Here is a 27,237-nt window from a genome sequence, read left to right as displayed (position 1 = left end):
GAGTTACAGAATAAAAAGTAAAAATAAGTGGTGGTGAAGCATACAGTCGCCGAAATATTTATACACATTTTTCTTTGCTATTTTTTGTGTGAAATCTTTTGAAAGTAGTTTTTTATGGTGGATTATTACTGTACACATACTAAGGAAGAGAAAGAAAACAGTTAGAAGTTTCTGTGACAAAAACTCAAAATTTGGCAATAATATTTCCACTTATCTCTCAGACGAGGTAGACCTTGGCATATGCAAGACAATGGCGACGTAGTTATGAATACATATCAAATAAGCACAATATATTCATTATAATTCACCATACCCATATGCATGACTCTACTGCACTACATTTCACTATCACTTCTTGTTTTCCAAGCTAAGCCTATATATTGCAACATGCTTTTGTGTGGTATATGTGACTGTATTGTGAGTAGCCATTTCACCAACGTCTCATAAATTAAAAAAAAAAATTTCATTATTTCATTATAAATATTTCAATACGCATCACTTTATCACTTCATAGGAATGAATATAGAGGTTGTAAGTTATAAATATTTGGAGATAGTGGCACAAACACCGCTATAGCCATTATATAAATTGTGCCCAGGACACACTCACAGCTCTCCTAACCGAACCAGAGGCAAATCTAGAGTGTTTGTTTGGAGGCCGTGTGATCCATCTCACATTGATGAGTTACCAACTAGCCTTAAGACTTGGTTCCATCCAGGAGAATGAAGTGAAGAAAGTGGCGTTAAAATTTGAAATAATTCGACCAGTAACTTTTAGAAAAAATGAACTATACGCCACAGTGGCATGTCTGACTGTGAGGCAAAAATTTAATTTACAATAAATCAAAAACCACTTAAGAGCGAATGAACCCGAGAGTGTTAACTTTTGTTCCACATTACAAACATGTAAACCTCACCTCTTACATGTTCTCCAATGAAATTATTAATTTTACTTTACATAATTTCACTTTGCATGACACTTTTTATTGACATATGTATCATATTAACCAAGGAAGATATTTCCTGTAAAATCTACTTTCTACAGTGATGGTTGTAGATAGCAAGAGAAATCAATAGACACTCCCACTGTATATTACTCATTTCCATCAAAATTGCATAAAAATTTTCTAATTTTGCTGCACATTATGTTTGTGGTCACCAGATGTATGGATATTTCTCTCAAGGTTGCCAGAAGTGCATTTCAATAGACCTCCTTCTTACATGGTGTTTTAGGGTAACTGAACACTGAAATTTCTGCGAGTGAATTACTACTGCTGGTTACATTTAGCCTTATCCTATGACTCACGGGATATTTGAAAAGGGAAGGGAAACATCAGACTATTTCTTGTACATACAGTTGCCCTCAGGTATAGTGGCCTTTTTGAACATGTGGCAACATGTTGTTAGCAACTGCCCTCCTCACATTATCAATTTATTCATAAAGTAATTCCGACGTTGCCACATGTTCGGAAAGGCCACCAAGGGGGTGGAACATTATACTTGTGGGCAACTGTACATAGTTCTTTGGTCCCAAATGTACAAGTGCATAGGACTCTGGTCCCAGGTATACAAAGTACCGGTATAAGTGTAGGGTTGAAAGGAAAATATCTGCCAAGTTGGGCACTGTACTTACATGACTGAAGTCAACTTTAACATAAATTTAGGCTTGATCAAATATAAACTGTATCTGTTTATCGGTTTGATTTTTCAAATAATTTAAAGTACTGTATCAAATAAGTCAATGTTTTACATGTCCTAACGTACAAATTCTGATGATTCAAAGAAACACTCAAATTCTTTGATAAATTTTACCTTTCCTCATAGGGTTTGACAGGCACTTCAGAGTGACATGGAGCAAAGATCTCTGTTTTTAGGATGGCACATTGCTCAGTAGCCCAAACTTTCCTGTAGGGGTGTAGACTGCAGGAGTCCTGTTGAGTAGAGACAAGCTATTGATAATGATGGTACAGTAATAGTAATGTTCACATTAGGTAAATGACATAGCTAACAAAACTTAGAGTCATTATGAAGACACAAGAATGTAATTTGGAACCTATTAATGTAGAATCTTGTTTAATATTTTTAAATCAGTGGAATATCCTAGGGAGAGTAAAGTAAGGAAGAATGGGAGAGATTTGTATAGGGAAGTGGATGTGTGAGTGAAGGAAGTTAAACTGGTGAATCTGCTTTAAGAGGAGAGCGAATTTGGGACAGAATTTATACTGGCTGCACTTCAAAGATCTGAAGATCATTTATCAAAAAACTTCTAAAATCAGAACAAAATAATTGAGTTGTCTACACAGTCCTACACTTCCAAGTTTTTAATTGTTGGTACATAACTCAATAACTGCACTGTACTGTAATTGTTTTTTTTATTACTATTATTATTTATTATGTTACTTGGTTTAGTTTCAGTTATACATATTATATAGTACTGTAGTTTATAGTTACCTTACATTATTTTTTTTGGTGCCGAATGAAATATTAAAGGTTTTTTATAGAAAATTCTTCGGTTAAGCAAAAATTTCAGTTATCCAAAACGGTTCTGGTTCCAAGATTTTAGATTTTTGAAGGAAAACCTGCAAACAAATTTGTTATTTACTTTGTCTCACCAAATATTCGCCTTCAAATGTTAGTTATTCTTGTTTTTCTTGTGAATCTTTATGCATCCATTCCAACCATTTTAGTTGTAAATGGAACACTGAAATTGGGTAAGAATAAAAAAAAAATGAAATATGTGTGACAAGAATGTCCCCTTCACAAGCTAATTTGTCAAAGGTGTAATGGCCCCTGTCTCATCAACAGAAAGTATTATATAAATGGGTTATTTACATCTGATTTATATTCAGATTCATCCCCTGTAACTTTCCACTGGCTATGAGGTGACATGTTCAATGCACTTGATAAGGTGTGCCCACAGGAAGTTGCATCATACTATGCTGAGTAAAGGCATAAAGTAGCCGGCTCTCTGGCCACCTAAAGCGGGCAGTGGCTTGATATCCTTGACTAGAGGAAGACGTTATTTAAGAGCCACAGTGGATGGCTCCGTCTTCCCTCGAGGGAGAGGACGAGTCTATTCCGTTCTCCCTCGATGAGTCACTACTCAAAGTCTCACTCACTACTTAATATCGAACGGACGTTGATTCACGTCTACTGTATTTACATAGACGCCGTCCCTTTCTCACCACACTCATAAATAGTGGAACTTACGGTTGATCTACAGTCAGGAATTATATATATAATACTTTTCAATAAAACAAGAAACTTCAATTGGGTTTCGTTACTAAAGCCCAATATAATAAATATGTGAGCCAACCTGGTTAACTTGGAATTAACCAACTGGTTCAAAGGTTCACAATTCTGACAAAATACCTAAATCTTTTGATGGTAAATATTCCTCTAAAACTGAATCAAAACATGTACAGTATGTGGATAGAAATCTTATGTTGGGAACAAAATGTGGACCTGTGACCTCCAGCAGAGACTTGAGCTTCTAAAGTTTGGTGTTATATACATTGTCTAACGATGATACATTTTCATTTACAGTTTTATAAAAAAAGAACTCTAAAGGTTTTAATCATTGACCTTCCTGTGACCTTACCATGTGTGACAAAGACTTTCCTTGATATTTTGCTCTTTTCCTACTGCTGACACATACTGTAATGTACCCGTGTAAAATTATATCAACATACCTGCATCAGTGGTATGGACAGTGGTATGATCTCTAACTATTAGTAGTAACCTTAACCTTAGGCACAGACATCTGAATCTAGTGGCTTGTGCTTTGTTAAGTCATAATGTAAATTCTGAGGTTTCTTAAAAATATCTGATCCTTAACCTTCCAATGACCTTTATCCTTTGACATGTAAAATTTGAACTTATTAACCAGCACTTTGTCTGGTGATAATACTATCCTTGTGAAGTCACTATGATACGTCAGTATTAGCACAACACTTCCTCCAGATACTGTTTTGATTTTGACCTTCAGCTGTGACCTTAACATTTCCTGAACTGTAACATTTGACAACATATATTGTACATCTGTACATGATGGGTGGTTGACTAAGTAGAACGTCGATATAACACGAGATATGTTCCAAGAGAGGTCGCTTTAAACAAAATTTGCACTAAATCGAAGTGTTGTTTAAATGGAATAATTTAGTTTGGTACTTGAGAGAAACACAAAATACTAAGAAGACTGAGAGTCTACCCAGATGCACGTCAGCCCTTCTCCTAGAATAAACAAAAAATTTTTTTTGTAGTATTATGTTAAAATAAACACTCATAAATCAACACAGCTAAAATTATGGGACATGAAATGGTCTGTTTACTAGTGATCAGCTGATGGGAAGAGGGAGGGAGGGAGGGGGGGAGGTGATATGTTTGACAGTTGATACCAAGATCTAGTGTTCATTTATCTGTCCTTAAGAGTGACTAAGTTATTTTCTCATGAAATGTCATTGAACTGACATGGGGGAATATAATTAACATTGCTGGAATTCTTATAATATAGTGATTAGTTTGAATATATACAAGCTATAGTTCGCATTAGACATACAAATTTTAGTTCTAAATAATTTTATTACAAAGGGCTAAAATTTTTATCTCTTGTGCAAAATAAATGACTTTTATTCAAATTTAAAATATGATGCGCCAGATTAACTCATGCAAAATCGAACATTCAGTGACATGAATTTATTGATCAGATTCTCTCCGTTAATCTTCTTTCTTTAATGCAGTGGCTTCCATAATTCTGTAATTTTACCACACAAAAGATTCCTCATATTTGGACATGTTGTTGAAAGGCCTAAACTAAAAGGAAGGAAGCCACAAATAATGCTTCAAGTGGTAGTGCTTATTTATTGCTATGTTCTTCCCCTCTTTCTCCTGCTTTGTTTGATAAACAAACATTAGTTAAGTATAGATCAGCTGTTGAGCAAGCTATTCATATTACTGTTCCCAGGAGTCCTAAGACCTTTCGGAAATTTAAAAGAGGAAGGTCTAACAGGGGAACAGGACCAGATGCTAGGTTCAGTTACCAACCTAGAGGAAACTTTACAGGAGGAACCAATTCAAGACGTAGTAGGGGTGGCCGTTTGTTCAGCAGTGGAAGGAGACCTTATTCCACCACATCAGCGACCACTCCCTTCCAATGAAGCCAGACAGCTGGGCAGTCTAGGGGGTTGGGAAAACAGGTGGACTTCTTCCATATGGGCTTACAAGACAATAAAAGGGGGCCTCACATGGACTTGGTTGAGGCTCCCTCCGCTAATGTTACCAAAAAGGGGTCAGAAACCAACCCCCTTTCTCACAAAATTTGTAATTCAACTGTTAAACAGAGGTGTGATAGAACTGTTGCAGTCAGAGAAGTGTTTCATGTCTCGCCTGTTCCCACTCCCCAAGAAAGGCAGCGACAAATTGAGGTGGATTTTAGATCTGTCAGCCCTGAGCAAGCTCATTACTAGAACAAGTTTCAAGATGCTCACTTACGATCATCTGAGGCATCTACTTCCGCCCAATACTTGGATTCGAAGATGCCTATTATCACGTGCCTGTTGCTCCCGTATACATAAAGTTTCTAGTGTTCGCAGTGGGGGATGTAAGTTATCAATTCACAGTGATGCCATTCGGCCTGATAATTGCGCCAAAAGTGTTTACAAAACTGGTGAACATCCCCAGAGAGATCCTTGCGAAGGAGGGCATAAGAACTTACGCTTTTCTAGATGACTGGCTGATAGTGGGAACCTCTTTCGAAGACTGTCAAAGGGCGACCCACCGTACACTAGTACTATTTCAAAACCTAGGATTAAAGATAAACCAGGTCAAATCAAATCTCCTACCACGTCAGATATTGGATTGGTTAGGTCTCCAGTGGGATACAAATCAGCAGTCAGTCAGTCTACCAGAAGCAAAAGTAACATATGTGATAAACCAAGTAGAAGCCTTTTGTGTAAAGCAAGAGGTTTCTTGGCATAATTGGTAAAAACTACCGAGTCTGTTGAATTTTGCCACCATAGTAGTGCCTTTGGGCACGTTAAGGAAGAAGCAACTAACTCATCTGGGGTCGAAGTTGCTTCACAGAAACAGAAATATTGCTTCTCCTCTCCCAATTCAGATCAGAATTATCTGTCATGGTGGACAAATTTGGACAATCTAATCGGTTCATCTCCCTGAGTTCCCCCTCAAACAGACTTGGTCGTTTGTACGGATACGTCCGACATAGGATGGGGATGCCATTCCTCAAAAGGAGAGTTCCGTCAAGGGAAGTGGAGCAACTCCCTTTGGGACAAACATATAAACATAAAAGAATAAGCAGTAGTCCTATTCTTTTTGTTGCAAACCCAAATTTAAAAAACAGGACGATTCTGTTTGCCATGGACAACAGAACGGCAGTGTTTTGTCTCAATCATCAAGGCTCAACTTTACCTCAAAGCAACTCGCATACTGGGAGTACAAAACAATTGGGCAGATGAGTTGTCCCGTCTCAGGCCAGTATCGACGGAAACAGAATTTTTCCTAAAGATATAGAAGTTCAAGAGTCTAGTGAGGAGGTTTGGGACTCCACAAATTGATCTCTTTGCCTCAAAACAATCACAAGATGCCAACTTATACATCTCTGAAACGATCGAATGTTTCAGGAAATGCTCTACTCATAGATTGGAACAGTTGAAATTCAATCTATCTGTTCCCACTTGTGAAAATGTTGCCCAAAGTGGTTCACAAAGTCCGATCCTTCTAGGGAAAGGTCCTCTTAATTACATCATATTGGATCCTACAACCGTGGTGTCTGGATCTGCTGGAATGGTGCCCGCATCCACTACGATTGCAACAAGGATGTCTAGACCAGGTACTGCACCCTCAGTACGAGATATCCTTGGCACTTCACCCTTGGAGTTTCTCAAAAGATGCTTAAATAGATTATTGGGTAATTCCAATATAGTTAACCAAGTAATAGCAGGTCATAGACCGCAAACTTCTAGGCAATATGAGAAAGGTTGGAAACTTTTTCAACAATTTATCAGGTTAACTACTCCAATCACATTGCCGGAAACAGTGGTGATAGAATTTTTAGATTTTCTATTCAGATTTAAAGGCCTTCAAGGATTTACAATTGCATCTTATAAATCAGCATTGGTTGACCCTCTGGCTTGGGGTTTTAATATTACTTTGAACCCAAGGATTTATCAAATGCTCAGATCGTCCTTTTTCATTCAAAGACCTCCTCGGCCTAAGAGAATCCCACCTTGGTCTCTGGAAAAAGTTACTAAATTTCTTATGGGGCCTAATTACAATATAAATCTGAACCGGGACAGATTGCTCCAGAAGACAGCCTTCCTTCTAACAATAGCAACAGGTATGAGAATCAGTGAACCGATTTAAATTTCCAATAATGCATCATTACTGGTATTTTCTGAGGAAGAGGTCACCCTTTTTCCTACTGAGATTCAAAGAAAAAATGAAGGGGAGGATTTTCAAGCTCAACCTATCAGGTTAAAACGGCTAATGGATGAGACAAGGGATCCTCATATATTGTGCCCAGTTAAAAATCTTCACGACTGGTTAACCAGATTCCCTAATCGAGGCCTCTATTTATTCTCATCACAAGATGGTAAGAAATTGTCTCCTAGTCAAATGACAAAATATTTATCTCAGTTCGTTAGTCAAGCAGACCCTGGCAAGAAATTTTTGGCACATGACACCAGGAAATATGCAGGGTCTGTGGCCTTTCTGCAGCTTATGAGCCTCAGTCAGATCAAAGAAGTGGGCTTTTGGATATCTTCAAAAACCTTTCAAAACAGCTATGTCCATCTATGTCTGAAAGATACTTCACATGTTGTGGTACTGGGGTCCCCTCCCCCACCTAGTTAATCTCCACAACCAGGACCTTCTTCTTCCTCATCAGAATAAAGTGAGTATCCTAATGGGTATATGTAAATTAAAATTTTACCTTCTGGTAAATGTTCCTAATATTGGAAAATATTCCAAAAAGTTTATAATTATAATCTGGACCTGAGCTAGCGGAGCCTTATACGCAATGTCACCTCCCTCTCCACCTCCCGCTTGGGTAATCAAAGTTAGACGTCGCATTCTGGATTGAACAAAAAACCGTTTTTTCTAAAAAAAAAGACCCAGTTTTTGTGATAAAGTCCATAATGCGACGTCGACATCGCACCCATCTCCACCCCTCGATAGTTGACATTTGTTTACTGCTCGCTCTAGGGCAAGAGATGACGGTAGCAATGCGTGATGGGGATTTGAGAATTGCAATTAAATGCCTGGTAGTGAAGTGTCCTCCTAATATTACGTATTTAAGTAATTAGTGGATGTTTTAATTGACTGTATGTTGGCTCAACGAATTAATACTAGGCATTTACATACCTAGGTTTAAATCTAGACGTCGCATTCTGGACTTTATAAAAAAAAATGTTTTTAGAAAAAACGGCTTTTTTATTTCCTTATAATAGATGACACTGTATTGTTTGTGTCGTATTGTACCAATCAGCTTTTCAGTGCAGAAATCCCTGTAAACACTATAACAGCATTAGAACAACACGACAGCCCTACTGTGACAAAACTCACATGAATAACAATGACAAATCCCAGAAAGAAATCTTCCTGTATAAGGAAGGAAAGAAATGATTATCCAATCCATGAACCCATTTGTGAAAATTTCCTTGAAAAGAACAAAGTGAAGCCTCATTAACAATAATAATAATAATAATAATAATAATAATAATAATAATAATAATAATAATGATAATAATAATAATAATAATAATAATAATAATAATAATAATAATAATAATAATAATAATAATAATAATAATAATAATAATGTACAGTTAAATTATTAATGATAATAATAAGAATATGGTAAAGATAATAAAAGGAAGGGTATGTTAATATGGACAATACTCTCATGAGTACAGTATTATCACTAAGCTACAAACAACACCTCACCTCTACCAAAGTTCAGATTTTTTTCAAAAAATTAAGTCGGGAAATGAATACATAAGTTCTTTACAGTGCAGAACAGTATTGTGTGATAGGCTGACTGAAGGGAATATGCCACCAATATATGGCCCCTTTCCAACATTCACTGATTTGGTATACACCAAACTCTGCTGTGCTGTGCTGTGCTGTGCTGTGCTGTGCTGTGCTGTACTGTACTGTGCTGTACTGTACTGTACAGTATTCACTCAAATAGAACCATCTTTGCATTTGCTTTTCTCCCATAGATATTCTGTCTAAAATTGGTGGACAAGTTAACGTTACCAACTTATGTTTATTGACAGACAATATACAGTACAGTGAAGATGTAACAGTACAGTACAGTATACACTCACATTGACGACAATCTGCCAGCCACCCTGCCTACAAGGACCATGGAGGAATGCCATGATTTTGTGGTATAAGACAAAGCCAGTTAATATTATAAGAAGGATGTTAGTATGAAACAGTATTTTGAAATGTCACAAGACTGAATATGGCAAAAAAGACTGAATATGGCAAAAAGGAGAGAAAAAAGTAATAGGTAACTAAATCAGAAAAGTAATTAAAAAAATATATGAGAATAGTATTTCTTTACTTGCCTTAATCGAAACACTGTCGGGACAACTGTTCTGTAACCTCCAAGAATCTCCAAAGATGTTGACTAATGCTTCACTGGAACCACCTGAAGGAGTCTGGAAGTCATCCTGTTCATCTCCATTGTAATTGCCACACAATCCTCGTACCTACAGAAGGTAGAGATTTTAGTATTAGTTAGAAGCAACAATGATTACTGTACTACTAATACAGTGATCTGCTTATATCTCATCCCCATTAGTTTGATTCTGACATCAGTTTTGGTCTCGGTTAAAAATTAAATTTCAGAGTTGTTTTCAGACCACCCGACATTAATAAGAACATAAGAAGTATAATCATACACATCATTTCATTTCTCTTTCTTACATAAACCAAGGGCTTAGTATAAGTGACCAAAGATTTTGACAATTTCACAAGACAAGTCTGACTAATTAGTGTTTCTTCTTTCAATAGCATATAAGTTAATACTGCGAGTGTACTCGTATTTATTGAATTGTTATTTCACTTCCTTCTTTGTTACAATCATCATTTAAATATAAATAATGCTTCAATTAATTGTTTTCATAAATGTTCACTACCTCACTAGTATAGTAAGTTTCCTCGCATTCATAGCTTTACCATGATCAAACCAATGTAACTAGAGGATTCATATTTTGATTGTAGATGTAAAAAAAATATATATCTTTATTCTATGAGGTTAATATTATCATTTGGAGAAAAAATTTACTTCGTTCTTGCCGCACACAGGGCTCGGCCAGGAAACCCAGTCCTGCAGTTTTTGGGGTTAATGACCAGTCAACGAATCAGATATTGCCACAAAAAACTATCGTACGCTGGACAGATAGAAATAACATACAGTTATCATACATTTGGACAAACTGTACACATATTTTAATTATCAATTTAATTACCTGTACGATTCGAAACAACAAATTAACAAAATGATGAACAAAGGAGCAATGAACAAAAAGGACTCTCATATACATCCATCTTGTGGCCATCACTATACTTTACTTTATCTTCTTCACCACTGATTGGCCTGATAGCTGCTTGGGCAGTTGGTTATATCTCTATTACACACTGTTGGACATGTACTGGCTCCAAAATGTATCTCTACCTGCACCAGTGGCCAGTATTTGTAAAGTCTGGTCTTAAATGAGCTCACACTCTGTGCTGTCACTCTGGCAAAATATTTACAACTCTCACTGCAAAAATATTTGCCCTAACAATTTTATGAACTCGTGACGTCTTTAATCTGAGGCTGTGACAGTCTCCAGCATATCTTGGGGACCAGACGTGGTGATAGTACTTCAAACGGGGAAACTCCTCACCTTTGAAAACAGTCATGAGCGACAGAACATCGACTGAAGGTATGTGAACTATGATTTCTCAGAATTACTTGTGTACCTCTAACAACAAGATTCATTTCTTGGTGACCAAGAGTCAAATAGTGTTGATTTTCACATTATTGTATTAAACTCCTAAGGTGTTACCTGTTACTCACTATCTTTGCAACCTCATTCAAATTCAAACCAGAATTTTCATATGCAAAGTGGAGTCTCACAGCCCAGGACTTGATATTATTATGGAGGGAATACATATTAATTTCTTCCACTAATGTTCGTTCAGTTCTGGTGCAATGAACGACAATTAAGACACAATTGCAAAACTCAATTCCTTAACACGTCCAGCCTACTTAAGTTTGCAATGCTAGCCGAGGCAAATGCATTAGAGCCAGGGACTTATAAAATCTATTTTACAAAAAAGTATCCTTCAGGTCTCTAGTAGAGCCACGAAGGTAGTTATGACAAAATATATTTCCTTATTTATTTTCTCATAGCACAATTTGAGTTTCCTTGTTAAGTCTATGATAAAAATGAAGACCAACACCTCAACAGACTTTTGAACAGAAATTGGGATGTTTAGCTTTGTTTTAAAATTTTCCCTCACAGGTTGAATATTATGACTTTACCTTTCCTTGCCAGAGAGGATCAAGTCTGAGGTAGGCACGGGTTCCACGGTCCCACTGCAGCACTAGACCTATATCTGTCACCTCAGCAAAAACAAACACTCCTGCCTCACGGATGATGGTTCTTGTCATATTCCTGGTAATTATAATATTAAGTGGATGTAAGTATTCATCCTGCATGTATGCATAAGACAATATAATAAATATGAAATAACAAATAAATAAACATAAACATGAAATAACACTTTAGGTCCACACAGTGATAGTTGTGGTAGGGACAGTGCAAAGACAATACCTCTGAAACATCAGCTGATCTGATTTAAACAATCCCTGTACTGGACAGTTCCTAGTAAACATGCCCGGTACCAATAAATATTTGTAATGTGTATACCGTCGGTACCTATACGCATAATTATATCCCTTTGTATTAAATGAGGTAAATTTTATTAATACCAACAAATGTTTGATAATAATAGGTCCATAAAGTGATAGTGAGCTGTGGTAGTGAGAAACATGATAGCTTAGTGGATCTCTCCCCTACAACAGCGTAGCCGAATACCATAGCAACGGAGTTCAACCACCGGCGAGGTTCTCACGGGAGGGGGGGGGGAGGGTTTGCCACTTGGGTGGCCGGTAATAAAGTCACAGGAAAGAATGTCACAGAAAAAAAGTCACAATTTTGGCTAGGAAAAAAAGTCACAGGAAAAAAAAGTCACAATTAATTTATGGTGGCCGGTAATAAAGGTTAGGTTAGGTTAGGTTAGGTTAGGTTACCATCAGTTCTGCATATTCCTTTACTGAAACTGATTGACATATTAACCTTAAAAAATGTGAGAATTCGATAGTTAACTTTTCTTTTTTTCCTGTGACTTTTTTTCCTGTGACTTTTTTACCTGGATTCGCCACCTGCGATACTCTTCCTTACATCTGACAAGCGTAGCCCAATAGCCTAGCAACGGAGTCCAGCAACCGGCGAGTTCCCACGGGTTTACTCCCGGCTGCTGTGTACTGTATATAAGCCCCTACTATCTCCGTGTGCTCCTTCTAAAATTCACTTCAATCCTCCCTTTACCCTTCCCCTGAACCTCTTTCCCCCCTGTCACTAGCTTTTATTCATTTATTCATTCGTGTGGGGCATTCAACTTGGAGGCCAGCAACACACAACATCTCTAACGAAGCTCCTGCACAGCTACTGCCTTCAGCACGCTACTCACCGAACGTGTCTTCTGAGCAAGCTTCTCACCACACGGCATCTCCAGCACCAGACTGTCTTGTATATAATATATATTATTTAAGAAAACCACCACCTAGAGTTTCCATCCATCCCATCCTGAGTGCGAGACAACATAACCTAACGTAACCCTACAATAGCATGCATGCATGCATGCATGTATGTATGTATATATATATATATATATATATATATATATATATATATATATATATATATATATATATATATACATACACACTATATATTGCTAATTATAGGGTGCATCTTACGACCTGGGAAATATGGTGGGCTGTACTGTCCTGTAGTGTTGACTCCTCTTAATTCCTGGCGCACAGCCTCAGATTTATTTTATTTATTTTCAATATCAATCCTTGAGTTTCTGAGGGACGCAAGCTTTAAAACCGTGAGCTTTAAGGGATATTGAATGTATTTTATTTTCTCTTACAGTTCAAAAAACTATAGTCCTAACAAAACTCTGTCTCTGGTGATTGTCTTTTAAAATATTCACTTCTTTAACATCATTTATGTTATACAGTTTCTCATAATTTTTAACACCTATTTCTAGTATTTTTTACTCTCCAATAATTATACTGTACAGTACTATATGTACACTTCCAAATTTTTGGCCAGTCTTTTTTCTTCTAAAACTTACTACAGTAAACCCTCGAAGATCTGGACCCGGGAAATCCGGATTTCGGAAGATCCGAACAAAAAAATGGGGTTCTGGGCTAAGAAGCCTCCTTGAAGTTTCCCTTAGAAACATTCTCAAACCAGAGCAAAGAATATTTTAGGCTCGTGGGCGCTGCTTGACCCGTCAGTTGCTTGGACACAGGTGCCCGAGGGTGTGGGAAACATAAACAGAGTTGACAATTGTTTGGGGGAATATTATTTCTTTACTTTTATCCTCTTCACCACTGATAGGCTCGTTAGCCGCTTGGGCGATCGGTCACGTCTCTGTTACGCACTGTTGGCAGGTACTGGGCATGCACCGGCTCCTGAATGTACCTGCACCTGCTCCAGTGTTGGTCAAGTCTGGTCTTGAAAGAGCTCACACTCGATGCCGTCACAACACTTTCTGGTAGATTGTTCCAAGATTTCACAACTCTCACTCCGAAAAAGTTTGCCCTCACACTTTTCTGGACCTGCGGCTTCTTCAATCTTGAGCTGTGACCCCTTGTGGGGCGAGCGTCCGCCAGCTCCAAGTAAGGACACTCGACAATCGGCTTTCCGGACAGGTGGTCCCCCCCGTTTAGTCCGGATTTGAAGGTTCACTGTACTCTTTAAAGATTTAAAATACACATTTTATGCCACCATCAAACCTCCTCATATATTCTTACTTACATCTCTGGCCTTATATTTCCATCACTCACCTGAAAGGTGTGGGTTTATTTTGTGAGAACTCAATGATCTCCTGGGCATCTCCTTTACCAACCCTCAGTGTGATGGACTTGGCACAAGTCACTCCACTGGTCCCACATGGTACATTCTGGGGATTATCAAAACAATATACAATACAGTCTCTCCTCTTTCCTCTTTGATGTCTTGAAAGTATGTTATGGTGATTTTGTGTTGACCAACATCAGCAGCTCCTAACTTTAAGACTATGACACGGAATCTGGTCAACAAACACATACCAAGACTTAAGTTGCAGAAACAATGCATAACTTTAAGTGAGGGAAAAGAGAATCTCTTTCATATATCCATCGGTTTAATTTTTAATCAAAATGGTCAAGACAATAATACTCTTGTTTAACTCTGCAATATACTACAATCAGTTAAGAACAATACACCATTCTAGTCTGGATCTCGATGTTAACTAGATTTTTAGTGAGAATATTGCTTGGCTTTGAGGATTCAAGTGTCACAGATCTGATCAAAATGAGCATGTTTGTTGGTGAGGGAAATACAAAGGTCGTGCTCCATTAATTGACTTGTTTCTATGCTACATTTTAATTGGGTTCGAGCGAAGTAACCTGCCTCATAGAGCAAGTTCACCCAAAATGGAAGACAACCTTCAATACATCCAACACAAAAAGATAACTTGTGAGAAAGGTTTTACTATCACTTTAGAAACACTTCAAGATCCTAAAATTATGAAAAACTGACATATGTACAGTAATGAATTGGTTCTCACTCTCTTGTTGTAAAACCTTACATAAACATTAGAATTAATCTGATTACCACTCTTAAAATATTAGTTAGATAAATTATGTTTCAGGGAAGAAAGACAAAAAGCAACACCAGACAAGAACGCAAAAGCACCAAGTGTCCGAGGGAGCTTTAATAACAAACAGTTATGCGTGTCAACATCCTGTATAGTATAAATATTTACAATTGGATATTAGCTCACTCTGATTCTTTGATGGCTGTTATCTCCTGGTGTCATAAAAGCTAACGGACTGACACTCACTGGTTAACCTCTAAAGGACGTACAAGATTAATTATTATTGTCCAATAAAAAATATCCAGTGTGAGCTAAGATGAGTATGATCGTCCCTCCATAAATCACCCTAAATTTGTTCTGGCATCTCTCCCTCTGTCCTCCGTCTTCCTATACACACTTTCAGTAAGCATTTTTGTCACTTAGGCTGTAATGACCTGAGCAGTTATCAGAAGGTTGTTTATTCCACTTAATTTTGCTATATCATTTTAAGCCAAATAAAGATTCTTCAGCACATACCTGTATTACGACCTCAAAGTTATCCACGTCAGAGGTCTTTCCCTTGGCCAGGAGGTAGTCGCAGTCGCCTTGAAATTCATAGAGGCGGCCATCAAAGGTCTTGTAGTGAGAGTCTCCCCAGGCAGTGCAGATTCCTGGACACTGTTTCTTTGTACACAGCCACATGCCACTCTTACATACACTATAATGAAAGGTGGTGATGAAGATGAAAATCTCGAAAAAAATTTTGGCATGATGGAAACTATAAATTTTCGAAAGAAATCAAGTACCTAAACTTTAGTAAACAAAAATTAGGATACATTTTTAGAAAGGAAATTTTATTTTAAACAACTCTTACCCTAACCTACCGGTAAGTACATTTTCAGAAAAAAATATATATTGTACCTAAATGAAATTTCAGAGTATTTGCACAGAGGATCTGAATTTGTCAGTCACCCCTAATAAGGTGAGTAGGCTCTGGGAAAAGCCCCCTCAGGATCACAATAGAAAATTAGGAAAATAAATGGGATATCATTCGACAGACAAAAAAACGTAGTAAACTTTAACCTTTCAAAAGATTTTCTTACATCCAGATCCTAAAGTAATATAGAGAGAACAGCACAAGATTTCTTGATAACATTGAGGCAGAGGATAGTGGATTTGATGAAAAACTGGGACAGACTCTTGTGAGTTATATACAAGGAGAAAGTAGTGGAGGAAAGTGCACTCGTACAGAACCAGAGGAATGGAGAAGGGGGGACAACGAGTCATTCAACGAGTCATTCTCCTGCCCAAAGAACTCCCAGCCAGGAAGAGGTGTGCAATATATAAATAAATATATACCCAACCATAACCCACACAATATGGTGAACATAGTAAACAGGGAAGCTGTTGAGAATGAAAGGAGACTAGATTTTGTTTAAAAGTCACAAACAGTGGCAATTTCCTCGACAAAACAGTAGAGTTTAAAACTCTAGTGAAGACACATTAACCTGATTTAGTTGGTGTTGTGATACTGTTGTATAAGAACAGGAGAATCAACCTGGAGCATTTTGAGGTTAATTTAGATGGCTATGTCTTATTTATGAAGCTCTCTGAAGCAGCCTGTAAGAGGTGTATGGTTATTTTTTACTAGATAGGACCTTGGAGCCATCCAGGAGAAGGTGTAGGGGGAAGATATTTTTAAAGAATGAAATGGTGTAAAATTAAACTGAAGGGAAGATATTCCCAAATTGTATTTTATTACACTACAGGAACTTAAGAGCTTCAACAGACAACATAATATTGTTCAACTCTAACCACCTCCTTGTCATGTGGGACTTCAAGTATGGTAACATCGACTGAAGGACTGAAATTACACCCAATGATCTACAGGTCTTTTTGTTGAAACTACGAGAGACAATTTCCTATTTCAACAAGTTAAAGATCCAACTCACTATAGAGGGGAACAAACGCCAAAAATGTTGGGTCTCATCATAACTAACAAGGAGGGCATGGTGGCCAAGTTGAAACATTTAACCCCCGTTGGCACCAGCCGTTACGTGATGTTGTCCTACCCGATTAGAGCAGACAATGGTTCAAATATAACAATGGTGATTACAACAGAATAAGTGAGGAAATAAAAGGTTTTTACTGGCCTGATTTGTTGAAAAATAAGAATGTGGATAATACTCTGAATAGCACATGCAGTAGAGTGAGGAAATGCAAAGTTGAATGCTACAAAGGTCAACTAGTCTCTCTTTTACTTTACTTTTATCCTCTTCGCCACTGATCGGCTTGTTAGCCGCTTGGGCGATCGGTCACGTCTCTTTTCATTTATATTCTTCACCAAAAGATCGGCTCGCTAGCCGCCCGGGCGATCGGTCACGTCTCTGTCATGCACTGTTGGCAAATACTGGGCATGCACCGGCTCCTGAATGTACCTGAACCCGCTCCAGTGTTGGTCAAGTCTTCTCTTGAAAGAGCTCACACTCGATGCCGTCACAACACTCTCTGGTAGATTGTTCCAAGAGTTTACAACCCTCACTCCGAAAAAGTTTGCCCTCACGGTTTTCTGGACTTGCGGCTTCTTCAATCTTGAGCTGTGACCCCTTGTGGGGCGAGCGTCCGCCAGCTCCAAGTAAGGACACTCAACTGAGTAGTGCCCCCTGAGATGCTTATACACCTCAACTAGGTCCCCCCTTGCCCGTCTGTAGTATAAGCTAGGCAAGTTCAGGCGCTCCAATCTCTCAGGGTAGCTGAGGTGCCGAAGTGCAGGCACCAGTTTGGTGGCCCTCCTTTGAACATTTTCAACCAACTGACAGTCCCTAGCATATCTCGGGGACCAGATGGGGTGACAGTACTCCAGATGGGGAAGCACTTCACTCCTGAAGATCGTCATGAGGGACGGACCGTCTAGATATCTGAACGACCTTCTTATAAGACACAATAATTTATTTGCCTGATTTACCTTCTTCTCACAATGGCCCGAGAACTTCAGCTCATTGTCAACATACACACCTAGGTCCTTCTCACACACAGTCTCAACTAGTGCATTTTCTTCATCCCGTTGGGACATATGATACGCCTCCTTACCGTTGGTACGCCCCAGGTGCATCCTCTTACACTTCGTGACATTGAATCTCAGCAGCCATTTCTTCGACCATTCCTGGAGCCCACAGAGGTCCTTCTGCAGCTCTTCACAGTCCGCTTGGTTCTTAATTTCCCGAAATAACTTGCCATCATCGGCAAACATTTGTATGGAAGAGTGTACAACGTCAGGCATGTCATTTATGAAACAAACAAACAACAGCGGGCCCAATACACTACCCTGCGGTACCCCACTTGTTACAGGTACAGATGACGATTTCGTGCCATTAATCACCACACACTGCTTGCGGTCATGTAGAAAGTCTTCTATCCACGCTAGGACATTTCCCCGAATTTCGTACCCTTCCAGTTTGATTGTCAGCCTTTCGTGGGGTACACTGTCGAAAGCCTTGGCAAAATTTAGGTAAATATTGTCGATATTACCACCCCGTTCTAGAATATGGGTCCAAATATCCAATACCTTGAGCAATTGTGTTAAGCAAGAGCGCCCCGGCATAAAACCGTGTTGGCAATCTTTTACAAGGTTGTTTCGTAGTAGATGTTCCATCGCGGCATCTCTGATAATACTCTCAAGTACTTTACATATTATGCTGGTCAGGCTCACCGGTCTATAGTTGTTCGTGGAGTGACTATCGCCCTTCTTGAAGATAGGACTCACATAAGCCACTTTCCATTCACTGGGGACCATTTGTTCATCCAGGCATTTACAAAACAGAATCTTCAGGGGCTCTGCAAGCTCGTTGCACAGCTCTCTTAGCACTCTAGGATGCACCATGTCAGGTCCGGGACTCTTATGGACCTTTAGCCTGGACAGTTTATTTCTAATACCCTCTTCTGTGAACACAATGTGGGTCAGTGCTGTGTCGAACCGTCTGTCCTCAAACGCAGGAAGGTTAGTTGCATCCTCTCTTGTGAACACTGAGGAAAAGAAGCTGTTCAATGCCTCAGCTTTATCCTGGTCAGAATCTGCGTAACTACCATCTTCAAGCCTCAGGTCTGATACTCCTACTCGCGTTTTCAATTTCGACTTTGCATAGCGGTAAAACGCCTTTGGGTTTGACTTGACCTCGCGTGCAACCAGCCTTTGGAACTCCTTTTCAGCCCTCCTACACTCTATCTTTGCTTGGTTTCTGGCTCTTGCATACATCCTCCTGTCTTGCTCATCGTTTGACCCAACCCACGTCTTGAATTTCTGGGTTTTCTTCTTAATTTTGTCGACCGCCGCATGGTTCATGTGTAGGGATCCCCTCGTATTCCTAGAAGCACTGGGTTTGGTCTTGGGTATATATTTATCGATCAAATGGGTCATTTTACTAGTTATGATATTCAGCGTAGTGTCTGCGTTCTTGTACCTTAATAAGTCAGGCCAGTTGATACCCCTCGTGGCAGTGATCAGGAAAAAAATGTATGCAGTTGTGAATGGATTGTTGGGTCAGAGGTCTGGAACTACTAGGTATGCCTACTTCCACTTAGGTTGCTCAGCTTGACTCGGATTTGTCATTGATTTTTATGACAAAGATATTATGCAAAAGAAATGACCTTTATTGTGCTTCTTTGATTGAGGAATTTAAAGGTGAATTTCAACCAAGTTACATCATAGACCTCACTCTTTCATTGTGGGTCCTGTAGGGGTGAACAACATTCTGTGCTATATCAAGGATTTGAAGACGACTTTTTTGTTGTCTTGTTCCTGCAAATGTACCTAAGATACCACTCACTTATGAACATGCTGCAGACTAACTTCGTAGAATCATAAATAAATGCTTTGCAGAGAGGAAGTTTGTGATATCTGAGAAACAGGTTTTATCACATCCATTTTTTTTTCTTAAACCTGGTCTTGATACTGAAAATATGACAAATTATCGTCCGGTCTCTAATCTCTCATTCTTACCAAAGATCATAGAGCTCGCTATTCTGGATCAGTTATTTCCTCTTTTAGAGAGAAATGGAGTGATCCCTCTGGTCCAGTCAGCCTATAGGAAGGATCATTAAACCCTTATACAGGAAAGTCCTCTCTCCTGGTCTTGCTGGATCATCTTCATCATCTGCTGCTTCAAGATATTTGGTGGTTTGGTATCCGTGATGATGCACTCTCACTGTCGTTTACAGACTATACTAGTAGTTTTGCATCCCTGTTGGATACTCATGGAGTTGCCTGCCATTTCTATGCCGACGATACATAGGTTTACGTACAAATGATAAATGTCGAGGATACAGTATTGAGAAGATAATGAAATCCTTGATGTCTAATATTTAGATTTGGATGGTTAGGAGAAAGCTTAAGCTGAATGATGACAAAACCAAGATTATCGCCATCCAAGGAAGTACAACTCAGTCCTGTCAATTCTGTTTGTAATCTTGGAGTGAACTTTGACTCTCAAACTGAATTTTAAAGAGCATATAAATTCAATAGTTAAGAGTTGTAACTTTCATATTCAAAATCTATATAATTTTAAACAGTTTTTGGATAGACAGTGTCTTGTGACACGATTACATTTATTTGTTTTGTCTCGGGTTGACTATTATAACTAAGGGTCTGACTACATAATTAACTACTGAAAAAAGTTCAGAGAGTCTTGAACAGACTTTCCAGGCTTATATTTGATCTCCCACTGAGGACTTCCACTAAGCCATTCTTGATCGAATTATACTGACTTCCAATTAAGCAAGCATAGATTTCAAACTCTGCCTAAAGACTTTTAAGGTGAGCCTAAGTGTTTTTGGCCAACCTACTATATACTCTGACCACAATTTCTTTAATGATTTTACATAGTAGCGATGATCCTTCACCCCTTGGAGAGCCCTAGAGCAATATGGGAATGTTCTTTTGCTGCCCGATTCTTTTCCTATACAACACCCAGATTGTACAATCAGTTGCCTGCATCTATGAAACAACTCACATCTATGGGGGCCTTTAAGAAACGACTTATGGCCTTTTTTTTACGGTTTATTATCCTGAATAGGGTACGGTATGGTGATGGAGCCTGAATAGGGTGCGGTATGGTGATGGAACCTGAATAGGGTGCGGTATGGTGATGGAGAAATAGAGGTTTAGGAAGAGTTACAACTTAAGGATATATAAACTGTAATTTTTTGTGATCTTTTTTTTGTACTATTTTTTATTCTCAGATCCATGACTTTGTAGTGTTTCGAGTGCTTTAGAAGACCTAGCGCTTTTGAGAAACAAAACACCAGGTATTTATATTATTATTATTATTATTAACCAAGACCAGACCCACTGGCTCTAGGTCTACAAAGAGACAAGTTAAGAAAAAATCTCAGAATTTCAAGAGATGAGTCACGACAAATGATGAGCAGGATAGAAGGATGTGTGCCGGGTCCAGCAACAAAGCAAGTCAGGGAATTCCTGAGGCGGATTGTAAATGAGGCAAAGTTAAACCAAAAGGCATTCTACTGTAACACAAAATGAAAATTATTGACACTTGTGGGCAATATCAGATCTGAGACTTGAAGATGGTAGTTATGCAGACTCAGATCAGGACAAGAAATAATCCAAGAAGACCAAACAACTTGCCAACTGCACTGGCTAACCATCACTCAGGAACATGATTCACAAATCACTAATCTGGGTCCCCAATTATTGCTAGGTAAACAAGTAACCACGACTAACCCACACAAGCGAGGAAAATGGCAGCAAAACAATGATGATACAGAAGTACATTGCGTAAAGAAACCTGCCCACAGCTTCAGGCAGCCAGGGAATTGAACCCAGGACTACTTGCTCGTGGGGTAAACATGCCGACCATTAAACCAAATATCACTCTCAAGAGAATATACTCATATCTTGTCTCCAGGCTGGTGGTCATCAAAGGACCCAGAGTTGCCATAATACAATACTGTACTGGACTGCAACAATGAGTTAAAGGAAGACCAAACAGAGGAAATATGCTTGACCAAATATTATGATTTATTTAGAAGTCATAAAATGTATAGTGGAGTTGTTTGTAAGTACATGAATAGCAGTAAAAAATTTATAGTTCTTCTGTCACTTACTACACATTACTGTTTATGGGATCAAGAGTGTCTATGTCCTTACCATGTGTTGCAGTCTTCTGTAATGCTATCCTTTTCATTGTAGGAGCGGCCACCATGATGGCAAGGACAGTCCTTACGAAGGACACACACACCACTTGTGGAATCACGCACGTAATCTGCAGCACAAGTGCAGCCTGGACGACATGTCTCATCAGCGATCACTTTTAAGTGCATTGTCTGTAATAACAATTTCAGAATATAAGTAACAAAAGTTGTATTGTAATTAAAAAAAATTCTCACAAGCATATTAGCAAGTAGAAACGGAGGAAATCAGAGATCTAATCAACTACCAGAAGAGCCAATAAACTGACGAGTGGTGAAGAAGCAAAAGTAAAGCAAACAATGACCTAATTAACTCACAAGGTAAATGTTGACACATAAAATTTAATTTTGTGCTAATCATCCAACTCTAACATCAGTGTGTTCGTACTAGCCCTTCAGAAGAAATAGGTACCCAGTTTAAAACAATTAGAATAATAAGTTATGTCTACAAAGTTTTACTATACAGTAATATCTCCATTTGCCGGAATCCCTCAAACCCGGAAATCTCCGCTAGCCGGAATTTAAATTTGCTCGGAAAATCATTCCCAACTAACCAACCTTACCTACACATTACATACACACACACACACACACACACACACACACACACCCCCCAACACCACTCACGCACTCCCAGTAGGGGAATTAAGACACATCTGTGTGTGTGTGTGACTGCATGGTAGCGAGTTAAATACCAGCTCTTGAGGAGCGCTTGGCAACACTCATTTCCACTCCAGCTCTCTAATCACCCACACCTTTCTGCTCTCACTCCATATTTTAAAATGTTATGCAACGTAATGTTGAAGGGATACAAATTTGCTCATTTATATTTATATCTGTACTTACCACAATCTCTCTAAAAATAGGTTTAGTGTTTACTCAAGACGTCTTCAGGTCACAAGACCCACTAATCCTCCACCCAAGAAAGGGTAACCTGACATTCCATCAGATCAGTAATATGAGACCACTAATCCCCATCCTACCTCCACCTGACTATGCATCAGGTCAGATCAGTTACACAAGACCCACTAATCCCCCATAGCTTTATGGGAGTGGAAAATAACGGTGTTTGCTGTAACACAGTTTCATTTATGTGCATATTTTTAATTTTTCAATACAGCAAGTCCTAAATTAACAACGTCCCGTTTAACGTTGTTTCGGTGATCCGATATTATGTCGTTTTGCGTCGTCAAGGACTACTTTCTACGGCGCATCACCCACTCCTGTCTGGCCGCGCTACACTCTCTAAGGCTTTTCGTCTCCCAATTTAGGGTGAACTCGATATGTTTGTGATCATTGTTCCCTAGTTCTTCCTTTATTACGATATCTTTGATAATATTTTCTTTATTTGTTAATACTAGGTCTAATATATTGTCACCTCTAGTAAGTTCTGTATTTAGTTGCAGGTTCCAAGTGTTCCCTGAAGAAGGCAGTGATGGGTAGGGAAACACCGGGTAACACTGAAGTCCATTTATTAACGGATAGGAGAAATACAAGTGGTGATTAGTGTGTGACTGCACGACCCACAGAGTCAGACTGAGACTGCATTGCCATATGGCAGCCTCGGGGCAATGTTGCCACATAACGCGTGCAGTGTTGCCACGTAATTACATTTATAAATGCTACTCGGCACAGTAGCTTATTTACAAAGTTGCTACTCGGCACAGTAGCATAGATCCATAACCTACAGTAGGTAGTAGGCAGCTACCAAACAGGGAGGTACTACTTCCTGGGAAGATATTGGAAGCATAATGTATTGTCTAATGGTACACCCTGCTGCTATATGGCATCACGAAAATTGTGACCAAGTCCCAGGTTGCTGATCTGTCTTTCTGCCTCATTTACACACAATTGCAGGGTCTCAATTGTTTCTCTTACTTTGACAACACAACATACATATATCGTTTCTCACTCTTGATTTTATTTTCATTTTTGTATTTCTTTATGGTTCCATATTATTTTTTCTCTCCCCTAGGCCCGGATGTGGCTAATCCCTGTTTAAAAAAAAATATATGTTCTGTACTGCGTCTAGGAAGTCTTCAGATTCATAGTCACCTTTAATGTTGTCCCAGTCGATATTTCTGAAGTTGAAATAACCCCATAATGCACAGGTTGTTGTATTTTACTGCCCTACCCATTTCCTGCCATATGGGCTGAGCTGCTTCTTTCCCAAGACTTAGGGGCCTGTAAATCACTCCCATACTTAGTTTTTCTCTTTCTTTTGCAATTTCTACCCACACAGACTCGGTTCCTATTTCACCCTTTATTGAATTATTAATACAACATTTCAATATATCCCTGACGAAGAGTGCGACCCCTGCCCCCTTCCTACCTTCCCTGTCCTTGTGAAAAAGGTTGTACCCTTCAATGTGGTATTCGGATAAAAAGTTCTTGCTCGCCAGATTCATCCAAGTTTCGGTGATTGCTATGACGTCTACATTCTCGGTACCTACAACCGCTCTCAGCAAGTCTATTTTATTTCTAACGCTCCTACTGTTTGTATAGTATACATTTAAACCTACCCTTCCCTGATCCTTTTGTACCTCTTGTCCTGAGCAACCAATTTTACTCCCCAGGGCCTGCTTGTTTTTTACTCCCACTTACCCTGACCTCTCTCTACTGGAGAACCCCCCCCCCCCCCCCCCCACCTTTGGAGTGACAATTTCACGCTCCAGGGATGCAGACAACGTCTTTACCTCCACGCGAAACAAGTATACTCCGTCACGACTGTACAGGTAGTCGTTGCCATAAAATGGTTGCCATTTATCAATGAACGCCCAGCCATTGCTTGCACAATGTTTTTCTTGTCGGCCATTTATAGCAATTGTCCTGGACAGCCATTCACCGCCAACTCCTCTTCTAGGCAAGACACCACATACTATTCGGATCCCTCCCACATCTCTAACCTTCCCTAGCGCCTCCCTATACCTCTTGCAAAGTTCCTCACTCCTAACCTTTCCTATGACACACTACTGGCTTGGTACCCTCCTGACAAAACCCTATCTATCCTCTCAGCTACATGCCCTATCCCAGCCCCAGGAAAACACGCCCTAGTCCTACGTTTCTCATCTCTTGCACAAAAAGCCCTATCTAAGAAACTCACCTGGCTGTCCCCACCTACCACGAACTTACCACTGGGCAGGGTTTGAACAACTGCCCTTTTCTCCTGGCACCACACCGTCCTGCCTCTTCTCTTCCTCGTCCGGACTCTTCTTCTCTTTCTCGCCAGCTTCCTCCAACACTTGGTAGGGCTTACTGCACGCTATACACTTGTCAGCTTTCTTGAGTCTGACCCTAGTTCCCATGGAGACAACTACTCTCCACCCCTGCTCCTCCTTCAGTCCTGAGGGCTTTGTTCTCCCCCTTTAAAACGTCTATCTCTCTCCTCATCTGCTCCAGCTGACTTAACAGAGTGGCCAGGGGGTCGTCTTCCCCCACAACACAACGATCCACGGCGGCCATTTCCTATGGTCACTAACACGAGCACTTTGGGGCACGTCCTTCTCCAAGCTGGGTCAGGTAAGTTTGCAGAGTTGAATAGTTCCATCATGTGTGGTGTTACTTTGAAATCTCTACAACATTTTCCTTGGACCGGGAGGTGTGAGCGAACTCTAATAATTGCGTCCAACATTTCTGAAACGAGCCGATTTCGTGATTTGGTTTTGACGTTGGTTAACGTGGAAAATATTCTTTCAACAACAGCATTGCTCGTTGGTGTTGTGAGGCAAGCCATAGCATAAGTCCCTATTTGTTCAAAGGGCCGTTTACCTGTTGAATTCTTGTATTGCAACACCCCAGACCAGAAAGAGATAGAATCTGTGGGAATTTTGCCATCAAAAACTGACTCCTCCGCCCAAGACAAATGATGTATTTTTCTGTAGTGCTGCTCAATGGTATCTTCTTTTTCACTTCGAAGGTGAGGCAGTGGAAGGTCTTTGAATGGCACTCGTTCAGTCTGGTTCAATACCTTGCATGGAGCAAACACACTCAAGCCTTTGAAGATCCCCATCGATGCTGGAAGCCTGCTTTCCACTTGTTTCAAGGCCTCGCTAAAAAGACCAGCACATCGCTTTTTTTACTTCATCTACCTTACCTACTGCTTCAACAGAGTGATTCTGTTGGTTTGTGAAGGTGTACAACTCGTGCATGAATTTGGCACCATAGTCGACCATGTTTTGTGGAAATGATTTTCCTTTCCTGTCAAGGATTCTATCTTACAAACTCTTGTGGTGCAGGACCAACTCACTTACCAGTTTTTCAGGATCAACATCTGTTGTTTGAAAAAGAGAATTAACTCTTTCGAATTATGTAACAATTGGTGACACAAAGTGAAAGTACAACAAATTGATTGGATCCTCCAGCATACCCAGAATTTCTCTTGCCTTGTAGCGACAGGAATCTTTTGCTCTTGGAACTGCAACAGCAAAGTCGGCTTTCAGTTCCTTCCAGTTTAAGAGGATATTGTAGAGGACTTTTCCTCGAACTAGCCATCGTGTACACGAGTTTCTGAAGGGTAAAAGGAGTGACCTTTCGTTCTTCCTTAGCATCCATTACACTAAATAGTTCCTTAAATGCATCTCTACCGATGATGCTCTTACTGAACCACTTAAGAACTTCATGCAAGAGGTATCCAAGATTAGATGGCAGCTTGTCAAAAGCCTTTTCAATGCAGTTTGGTGACCGTTTTCTCACTCTCGACCACACTGAGTTATGTTTACCAATCATCGAAGATGCACCATCACTGCCAAACACGACACAGTCAGATCACTTTAATCCTATCTTCCCCAGGGTGTTGCTCAGTGTCAAAAACACTTCATGACCCGTAGCCCCAACAATGGGCACAAGGCCAACAAATTCTGTGACAATTCTCGATCTTGAAACACTATAATACCTCACAATAACACAAATATGCTTATCTGTGGCCACATCTGTTGCTTCGTCAACAAGCACGGAGTACTTCTTGCCCTTTGCATCATCTTGTAATTCCTCAAACAATGTTGAAGCGATTACTTTGGAGAGCAACTTGCTGCACTTTGTACGATGGAGCTGCAGATTCTCTAGTTTACTTCCTTTACCGTCCTTTTTCATAATTTCCCCAAGG

At 39.5% G+C, this 27,237-nt stretch overlaps 1 protein-coding gene across 1 annotated transcript in view; it reads right to left on the bottom strand.

Annotated features, from left to right (window-relative positions):
* LOC121859372 (hemocytin-like) overlaps positions 1–27,237 on the bottom strand; it is a gene marked incomplete at its 5' end in the record, with an annotated part of 457,920 nt that overhangs the window by 341,418 nt on the left and 89,265 nt on the right. The window contains 6 exon segments of the mRNA XM_042356148.1: positions 1,812–1,930; positions 9,593–9,736; positions 11,560–11,692; positions 14,161–14,276; positions 15,471–15,651; positions 22,096–22,271. Coding sequence (XP_042212082.1) covers positions 1,812–1,930; positions 9,593–9,736; positions 11,560–11,692; positions 14,161–14,276; positions 15,471–15,651; positions 22,096–22,271 — 869 coding nt within the window.

Source organism: Homarus americanus, unplaced genomic scaffold (assembly GCF_018991925.1).
Source record: "Homarus americanus isolate GMGI-L3 unplaced genomic scaffold, GMGI_Hamer_2.0 scaffold7626, whole genome shotgun sequence".
NCBI lineage: Eukaryota > Metazoa > Arthropoda > Malacostraca > Decapoda > Nephropidae > Homarus > Homarus americanus.
Note: the sequence above shows the minus strand (reverse complement) of the source record. Positions and strands in the feature narration are given on the sequence as shown.